This window comes from Mus pahari, chromosome 1 (genome assembly GCF_900095145.1).
Source record: "Mus pahari chromosome 1, PAHARI_EIJ_v1.1, whole genome shotgun sequence".
Lineage (NCBI taxonomy): Eukaryota > Metazoa > Chordata > Mammalia > Rodentia > Muridae > Mus > Mus pahari.
Genome location: NC_034590.1, coordinates 75,292,183 through 75,301,700, shown reverse-complemented (window position 1 = coordinate 75,301,700; position 9,518 = coordinate 75,292,183). Strand labels below are relative to the sequence as shown.

At 37.7% G+C, this 9,518-nt stretch overlaps 1 protein-coding gene across 1 annotated transcript; it reads left to right on the top strand.

Moving 5' to 3' along the window:
* Positions 1 to 5,101: 5,101 nt before the first annotated feature.
* LOC110322306 (olfactory receptor 52E8-like) lies at positions 5,102 to 6,049 on the top strand. Its single transcript, XM_021198963.1, has one exon. The coding sequence runs from the start codon at positions 5,102 to 5,104 to the stop codon at positions 6,047 to 6,049; it is 948 nt and encodes a 315-aa protein (XP_021054622.1).
* Positions 6,050 to 9,518: the final 3,469 nt, after the last annotated feature.

Here is a 9,518-nt window from a genome sequence, read left to right as displayed (position 1 = left end):
GTGTGTGTGTGTGTGTGTGTGTGTGTGTGTGCTATATTCAATAACAACTGTAAAGAATAAACCAGTTTTTGGACAGCAGTATTTTTTGTCTTTGCTTAGATGGGATTATGGAAATGCCATTTTTAAATTTTATTTTACTTTGTCACTGTTGAGATGTCACTGTAGGTCCAATAGCAGGCAGCTACTTAAATTGCCTTTATTTTCTCATATGCAAATCAGGCCCAGATGCAAGAAAGATAGTTCAGTTTGTGGAGTACTTGCTTTGGAAGCTTGAAGACTTGAGTTAGAGGACCACAGCCCATGTAAAAAACAGGGATGGTGGTACTTGCTTGTAATCCCATTGTTGTCAGGGTATTAACAGACAGCGTCCTAGAAACCCTTGGCTCCTTGTGAGAGACTCTGATTTTACTTTTTTTTTTTTTTTAAAGGGCTTACAGACATTTACACATACTTAACAAATACACACTAGAGAAGAAAGCCAGACTCCATGACTACATACATCTCCTGTTAAGCGCAGGATATATTATTCATGTGATGACTTTAAATAGTGAATTTGTATCTGTATTTGTATTTTTGTTGAAAATCTTCTAATTTTCTTTCAAGGAATTAGGGTGGAATTCTTAGAAATTTTACTGGTTCTAATAAAAGGATATCAACTTGAGAGTGGAAAGAGCATGGGAGGGGTTTGAACAAGGGTAGATGGGGCAAGGGAAAAAGGAGTGATGTAATTCTATTTCATTGAAAACATATTTTTAAAGAAAGTGTACTGGTTCTCTTAATATCTGACGCTTGAGAGATATTTATTTGCATATTTATAAGTGATTAGTATAATCTAAATAAGACTTGGTTTCATGGGGGAAAGAAACACAAACATGAAACATATCTGAATAAGTGAATGGCTTTCTAGATTTCAAGTAAGCCAAAGTCCTTAGGGGTTGACTTCATCATGAGCAAGAAGATGTCTTGCTTTAAAAATGGCCCAATCATGAGAGACTATAAAAGAACTAGATAACAAGATAGGGAATTCACATTGGTTCAAATATTCTTGTGGGATGAGTTGGAACAGAGTAACTAGAAATTAAGAAGTTAAAAATTACAGAATTATACAAGTTGGGGAACTGAAGGGAGAAATTCTCAAGTCTCAAGGGATCCCTTGCCAGTGTACTTTTTATGCCCACAGGTCTGTGTGAGAAGTACACATTGTTTTTGTGATCAAATACAAAGACCTAGAAGAGTGACACTTCTTTGTCATGGAGGAAGATTTTAAACTCCAGTATAAACTTGAGCTTCCTTTTGATAACATGGAGTAGTTATGACTGCAGAGTCTGTAAACAGCACTTCTGTCTGAAATTGGTGAATTTGGTATTAACTTGACTGCAATGTGAATTTGGACACAAAATCGGTAATCTTGAGGTAAGATCTATTGATTTAATTCCTTCATTATTTGGGTATTACTCAAATATTAATTTGGAAGACATAAAATGTTCATGTGCTTATTTCTAGCTGGTAGAATTTCAGTAGAATTTGCTCAGTTTATTGTCTGTTTGTTTGATTTTTTACTCTCTATGACTGATTTTAAATGATCAAAGTGATAAATGATAAATTCTAGGCAAGCTCATTGTTGACTTTGCTGCAGAGTTGTTTCTTTTCTCCTCAACCTTTCTCCTTGTTTTCTTTCCTGTTGTCCCTCCTCTGTCTTTGGCACTGCTCCTTTATTCCCCGTCTATCCCTTTTAGAGCAGTTTTACTGAAAAGTATTATGTTACTGGTGATTTGAAAATTATTTAACACTAGAATTGGTATTCTATTTTTTTCTTTTTTCTTTTTTATTAGATATTTTCTTCATTTAAATTTCAAATGCTATCACTAAAGTCCCCTTTACTCTCCCTGCACCCTGCTCCCCAACCCACCCACTCCCTCTTCCTGGCCCTAGCAATCCCCTGTACCAGGGCATATAATCTTCGCAAGACCAAGGGCCTCTCCTCCCAGTGATGGCCAACTGGGCCATCTTCTGCTACATATGCAGCTAGAGACACAAGCTCTGGGGGTACTGGGTAGTTCATATTTTTGTTCCTCCTATAGGGTTGCAGACCCCTTCAGCTCCTTGGGTATTTTCTCTAGCTACTCCATTGTGGGCCCTGTGTTCCATCCAATAGATGACTGTGAACATCCACTTCTGTATTTGCCAGGCACTGGCATAGCCTCACAAGGGACAGCTATATCAAGGTCCTGTCAGCAAAATCTTGCTGGCATAGGCAATAGTGTCTGGGTTTGGTGGCTGTTTATGGGATGGATCCCCAGGTGGGGCAGTCTCTGGATGGTCCTTCCTTCCATCTCAGCTCTGAACTTTGTCTCTGTAACTCCTTCCATGGGTATTTTGTTCTTCATTCTAAGGAGGAACGAAGTGTCCATACTTTGGTCTTTCTTCTTCTCGAGTTTCATGTGTTTTGCAAATTGTATCTTGGGTATTCTAAGTTTCTGGGCTAATATCCACTTATCAGTAAGTGCATATATGGGAGTTCTTTTGTGACTGGGTTAACTCAGTTAGGATGATATCCTCCAGATCCATCGATTTGCCTAAGAATTTCATAAATTCATTGTTTTTAATAGTTGAGTAGTACTCCATTTTGTAAATGTATCACATTTTCTGTATCCATTCCTCTGTTGAGGGACATCTGGATTCTTTCCAGCTTCTGGCTATTATAAATAAGGCTGCTATGGACATAGGGGAACACATGTGTCATTATTACAAGTTGGAACATCTTCTGGATATTTGCCCAGAAGAGGTATTGCTGGATCCTGCAATAGTACTCTGTCCAATTTTCTGAGGAACCACCAGAATGATTTCCAGAGTGGCTGTACACGCTTGCAATCCCACCAGAAATGGAGGAGTGTTCATCTTTCACCACATCCTCACCAGCATCTGCTGTTACCTGAATTCTTGATCTTAGCCATTCTGATTTGTGTGAGGTTGAATCTCAAGGTTGTTTTGATTTGCATTTCCCTGATGATTGAGGATGTTGAACATTTTTTTCAGGTGCTTCTCAGCCATTCGGTATTCCTTAGTTGAGAATTATTTGGTTAGCCCTGCACCCCATTTTTTAATGGGTTTATTTGATTTTCTGGAGTCCACCTTCTTGAGCTCTCTGTATATATTGGATATTAGTCCCCTATTTGATTTAAGATTGGTAAAGATCCCTTCCTTTTGTCTTATTGACAGTGTCTTTTGCCTTACAGAAGCTTTGCAATTTTATGAGGTCCCATTTGTCCATTCTTGATCTTACAGCACAAGCCATTGCTGTTCATTTTAGGAATTTTTTCCCTGTGCCCATATCTTTGAAGCTTTTCCCCACTTTCTCCTCTATAAGTTTCAGTGTCTCTGGCTTTATATGGAGGTCTTTGATCCACTTAGCCTTGAGCTTTGTACAAGAAGATAAGAATGGATCAATTCTCATTCTTTATATTATAACTGCCAGTTGAGCCAGTATCATTTATTGAAAATGCTGTCTTTTTTCCACTGGATGGTTTTAGCTCCTTTGTCAAAGATCAAGTGACCATAGGTGTGTGGGTTCATTTTGGGGTCTACATGGGATTGGTATTCTTATTTTTTCCAAATTATATCCTTTTCCTTTGACTCTTTGCAGCTCATTAATTTTGTTCTGAAGAACAATCCTGCCCAATCCCAAACTCATGTAGGCAATTCTAATAGTAAGCTGCCTTTATGTGTGCATTTCTGCCAGCAGTCACACTCCGAACTGAACCGGGTCGGCCCTGGAAGGCAAGCTGGGAAAGGAAAACTAAGGCCGGAAAATAACCAGGCTAAGACAAGAAATCCTGATCAAAGCCCAAGGTTTAATGAAATACTCAGTTTTTATAGCATGGAAAAAGCCCTTCCTCCCAACCCCAGCCTTTGAGAACAGAGGTGAGAGCCTGTAGGTGGGCCCTGAGAACGCTGTCTCTGGAACATCCAAAGGTCTTCTCAGCAGGCAATGGAGAAGCTTTGAAGGGCATTGAGAGATATAAACAGTAGAGCCGGCTTGGCAGATCTGAAGATTACCACCACAGGTGGTTCTTAGTGGCTGCAGAGGGCTGGGAGAATTCTACATTTATGAGTGGTGGGAATCTAACTTGGGTCCTCTGGAAGTTCCCTATGCACTTATTCACTGAGCTAAAGCTTCTTGAGCAGGCTTTAAAACCAATGAAAAGAATGTTTGGTTTATTTCAGAACATTCACGTTGCTGTTTGCACTAGTGGGTTTATCTTGCCAGGCTGATTTTTACTAGAAGTCATAGATAGTTGAATTTTTTCTCTTGTAGTGTACATAGCATCTCCCAGTATTATGAAAATTATCCAGGAAGATGAAGCTTCCAGGTCAGTACTGGCATTATTTCTTCATGATATATAACTGAAATGTGTGATGTCTTCAGCAATAGTGTCTTGTGTTCTAGAGGGTAACCAAAACAATAGCAATAGTCTGTAAGCAACAACTCAAGAAGAGGTAACCCATACATGGCACTGGGCTTTTAGTTGATAGCCTATGTGGTTTGGTTAGCATTATCCCCTGATTATAGTTATTTACAGGCAAGGTAAGGAGCAGGGAAGAGTTCCATTGATTATACTTGAAAATAGACCCTGGCATATTTTTTACTCATACTTCTAGTTATATAACTGACATTTGAAGGAATATTTTGAAAGCCACAATAATATCTGTGGTCTGAGCTGTAATCATTTCTCAATCAGATAATACTTCTACACAATTCATAAGTACATACTTCAAAATGTTGTAGCCTATATAGAAGTCGGTATTACTTGGCGTGGTTCATCTTCCCACTAAACTTGGTTTATATGAAGACAAAACTTCATTTAGTTTAACTGGTACAGAGTCTAAATATTCATCTTGTTAAGAAATATTCACATTCATATTCCATTTACATGAGTGAAAAGAAAAAGAGAGGAAATATGAAGGAAAACATATTTCTATACTCCATGAGAAGTATACTAATGACATCTATTCTCTTCTTATTCATTACTAGTGCTGATGAAGTGTTCTCAAGTCTTGTGTAGATTCCTTCAAATTCTGCCAATCAAAGGCTCCTGACAGCATGTCACCAGGAAACAGCTCATGGATTCATCCTTCTTCTTTCCTGCTCTTGGGAATCCCAGGACTGGAAGAGTTGCAGTTTTGGCTTGGTTTGCCATTTGGAACAGTCTATCTTATTGCTGTCCTAGGGAATGTCATCATTCTCTTTGTAATCTATCTTGAACACAGCCTTCACCAGCCTATGTTCTACTTACTGGCCATACTGGCTCTGACTGACTTGGGTCTATCTACAGCAACTGTTCCCAGAGCACTTGGCATATTCTGGTTTGGCTTCCATAAGATTACCTTTAGGGAGTGTATAGCTCAAATGTTCTTCATACATCTGTTTACAGGCATGGAAACATTCATACTTGTGGCTATGGCCTTTGATCGCTACATTGCCATCTGTAACCCTCTCCGATATAATACTATCCTCACCAACAGAATGATCTGCATTATTGCTGGAGTTGGACTATTCAGAAATTTCATTTTGGTTTTTCCACTTATATTTCTCATTCTAAGGCTTTCATTCTGTGAGCATAATATCATACCTCACACATACTGTGAGCACATGGGTATTGCCAGACTGGCATGCATCAGCATCAAGGTTAACATATTGTTTGGATTATTACTCATATCTGTGATATTTCTGGATGTTATTTTGATTGCTCTGTCCTATGTGAAAATTCTTCACGCTGTATTCAAACTCCCATCCTGGGAAGCCAGGCTCAAAGCTCTTAATACCTGTGGTTCCCACGTGTGTGTGATCTTGGCTTTCTTCACTCCAGCCCTTTTCTCCTTCTTGACTCATCGATTTGGGCACAATATTCCACAATATATCCACATCCTCCTTGCTAACTTATATGTAATCATTCCCCCGGCTCTTAACCCTATTATTTATGGGGTGAGAACCAAGCAGATTCGAGATCGTGCAGTGATGATATTGTTTTGCAAGGATGTTTTACTGTAAGCCTCTCATTTGTAATATTATAGTCTTTTTCCTTCCTAAAGAGGAGAACTTATATGTAAGTAAGCATAAATGGAAAAATTGCTTTACACAATATCATGCTAAACACACAATGTTTCTGTATTCATGGGCATCCAACCAAGAAGGAATTCTCCTGGATGAAAAAAGATACAATGGAGAAATAAGGATACAGCACTAAAGTACAGAGAAATAAAAAGAGGGAAGAAAATTCCTAGGTTAACCATCAGGAATCCTCTTGTGTACAGAATGAATCTCTTCAGATTGAACCACCAAAATTCTACAAAGATATCTTGTTTTAGCTAAGACAGTGCAAAAAGTTTATCAAAATCTTTTAGTTTCATTTGCCACACAGCAAATACTGTGTCTCCCAGTGTGTGTGTGTGTGTGTGTGTGTGTGTGTGTGTGTGTGTTCCAATTAGACAAGACCCTATAGATAGACAAGAGTTTAGAGCCCTTTCCAAGCATGAAGGAATTCTTCTAGATGGCAAGTATGACTCTTTCACATGCATTCTAGTAATGGGTAGTAATCAGAGAATGGGTCAGGGATCAACCAAGTCTTGGTGAGAGATGACTGAGTAAACTCTCCCCTCCCCCCTTTGGTTTTTTGAGACAGGGTTTCTCTGTATAATCTTCTTTGTCATGGGATTAAAGGTGTGCACCACCACACCTGGCCTGAGCAAACTCTTAACTCATCCTCTGATCTTCATAGTTCCTATTCTGGTACTGATCACATAAAAATATTTAAAATTTGCCTTTTACAATATACTAAGAAAATGAAATCTGCTGTAAAATGATGCTTGTAACTCTTATCAGACAATATATTTGAATTGCAACTTTATACAACATTTCTTTCTTTTCTTTTTTTTTTTTGGGGGGGGGGGGATTTCGAGACAGGGTTTCTCTGTATAGCCCTGGCTGTCCTGGAACTCAGTTTGTAGACCAGGCTGGCCTCGAACTCAGAAATCTGCCTGTCTCTGACTCCCTAGTGCTGGGATTAAAGGCATGTGCCACCACGCCCAGTTTACAAAACATTTTTATACATGAACAGTAGTAGTAAGACAATCATCTAACATTTGAAAACTTAGCCAAGTTTCATATAGATATTTCATAAAGAGATTAGTGACAAAAAACACATGAAAACTCACCAGGAAATACAAATTAGTTTATAATGAAATGACATTGCACACCTAAAGGAGATTTTCATGCTCTTTTTGTTACTATAGCTCTGTGACATATCTTGAAATGTAGAATGGTGGTCACTCCAGCATTTATTTTTCTTCTTGTTTTTCTTTTAGAGAGAGAGAGAAAGAGAGAGAGAGAGAGAGAGAGAGAGAGAGAGAGTCTCTGTGTGTGTGTGTGTGTATGTTCATTGTTTCTTTGGCTATCAAGGGTATTTTGTGTTTCCATAAGAGTTATAGGATATTTTGGTTTCTGTTTTTTGAAGAATATCGTGGGAATTTTGAGTGAGATTTCACTAAATCTGTAAATTACCTTTAGTTGAATTGGAACTGGCCCACACCAGGTTCCCTCTTGACTATCCCACCACTCAACATTTTTTTTTTTTTTTACCATAACCCCTTGACTCCTAGGAAAAGACAGCAATGAGATTATTCTTAACATTATAAATGAATTCAGAGATCTGCCTGCTTTTGTAAGAACAGACAATAAGCTAGCTAGGTGGGATCCAGTTCTGAGATCACCACTCCTATTGTGCTTTGGCCTAAATTCTCCCTGACCCAAGCTGACCTTGAACTCTGGAATAGGCCTGCCTTTGTATCTTTCTGACAAGCTGTCTTATAGAGCAGCTGCCTCTGTTGCATGAAACTCCTCATAGAATTCATATTGCAACCCAATATTTTGCATAGTCAATAAATTCTGTTTATATATTTTTGAGGTCATGTTTTCAGAGTTCTTTTCCACAGTCTTAAAAGCTGTAAGCATCATATCATCCCTCATAGTTTTTGTAAGTACATGGGCATTGCCTGTCTAGTTTGTATCAACATCAGAGTCAACATGTTTGGTTTTATCAACATTGCTCTCTTGCTCCTGGATGTGGTTCTATTATTCCTTCCTATGCTAGGATCCTAGTGTTCTGCTACACTCCTGGGAGGCCAGGCTCAAGGCTCTCAATATCTGTGGTTCTCATATAGGTGTTATCTTAACAATTTTTACTCCACCATTTTTCTCATTCTTGACACATTGTTTTGACCACAATGTATCCCAATATATTCACATTTTATTGGCCAATCTTTATACAGTTGTTCCACTAGCCCTTAATCTTGAGACCAAGCAGTTTTGGTAGCAAGAAATAGAATTTTGTTCCAGAGTGATCACTAAAATTGTCAGAAGATTGAAAACTGAGGAAGAAAATATTAGTGAACCTAAATAGAGACCATTTAAGATGAAACTCAGAGAGAAAGAGAAAGAAAGAACAAAATAAAAAGAACACAAGAAAAGCTGCAACATGACCTCAATGGACCAATATCTATACAATTAAAATTACTAAATGAAGGCATGAGGGACAAAATAAATACTTAGCAAATAATGCTTGAAAATTTATGAGTTTGTTGAAAACTGGAAAATCAATGATTGTTCAGTACAAAAGTCATCAATGAAAGTATACCAAAAAACATGGTGACTGATTGCTTAATGAAATGACATGTTGTTGAACAAATTAAACCCATTAACAATAAATTCTGAATAACCCACTGTAGTGATTTGATTATGCTTGTCCCAACGAGTGGAATTATTAGAAGTTGTGACTTTGTTGGAGTAGGTATGGCCTTGTTAGAGGAAGTAAGTTATTGTGTGCATGAACTTTGAGACCCTCCTACTAACCACATGGGAGCCAGTCCCCTCCTAGCAGGCTTTATGATATTGGCCTGAACCTCTGAACCTGTAAGCCAGCCCCAATTAAATGTTGTCCTTATTTTAAAAAAAAGTGTTTAGTACTCAATCAAAGATTAGCTACAGAAAATGTATGAAGAGTGATACTTTGGTATATGTGTACATTGTTAAGTCAATGAGCATATCTATCAAAATTTGTACTGTTCATTGATTTCTAGAATACATTCTTCTCATTAATGAAGGCTTTGTTGTCTGATAATATATTAACATTTACTATCTTCTCATCTGTAGGTAAAAATTGCAGTAATTTTTGCTTAGTGAGGTTAATAGTTTTACCATATTCACTTAAATGATATCATAATACAGTACAATTTAACATGTATCGATGTTTATAATATCAATATAATCTGGCCAGTTCTGACAGATACTATTTGTATAGACTAGTACCCTACACATAAACTCATAGCTGTCCGTAAATATCCCCTCCTTCTTTCCTCTTTCACTCCTGTATATGTATATGTATATGTATATGTATATGTATATGTATATGTATATGTATATGTATATGTATATGTATATGTATGTGTATGTGTATGTGTATGTG

What these genes read in the sequence shown, in the direction of transcription:
- LOC110322306 (XM_021198963.1), top strand. Translation starts at nt 5,102, where the DNA reads ATGTCACCAGGAAACAGCTCATGGATTCATCCTTCTTCTTTCCTGCTC.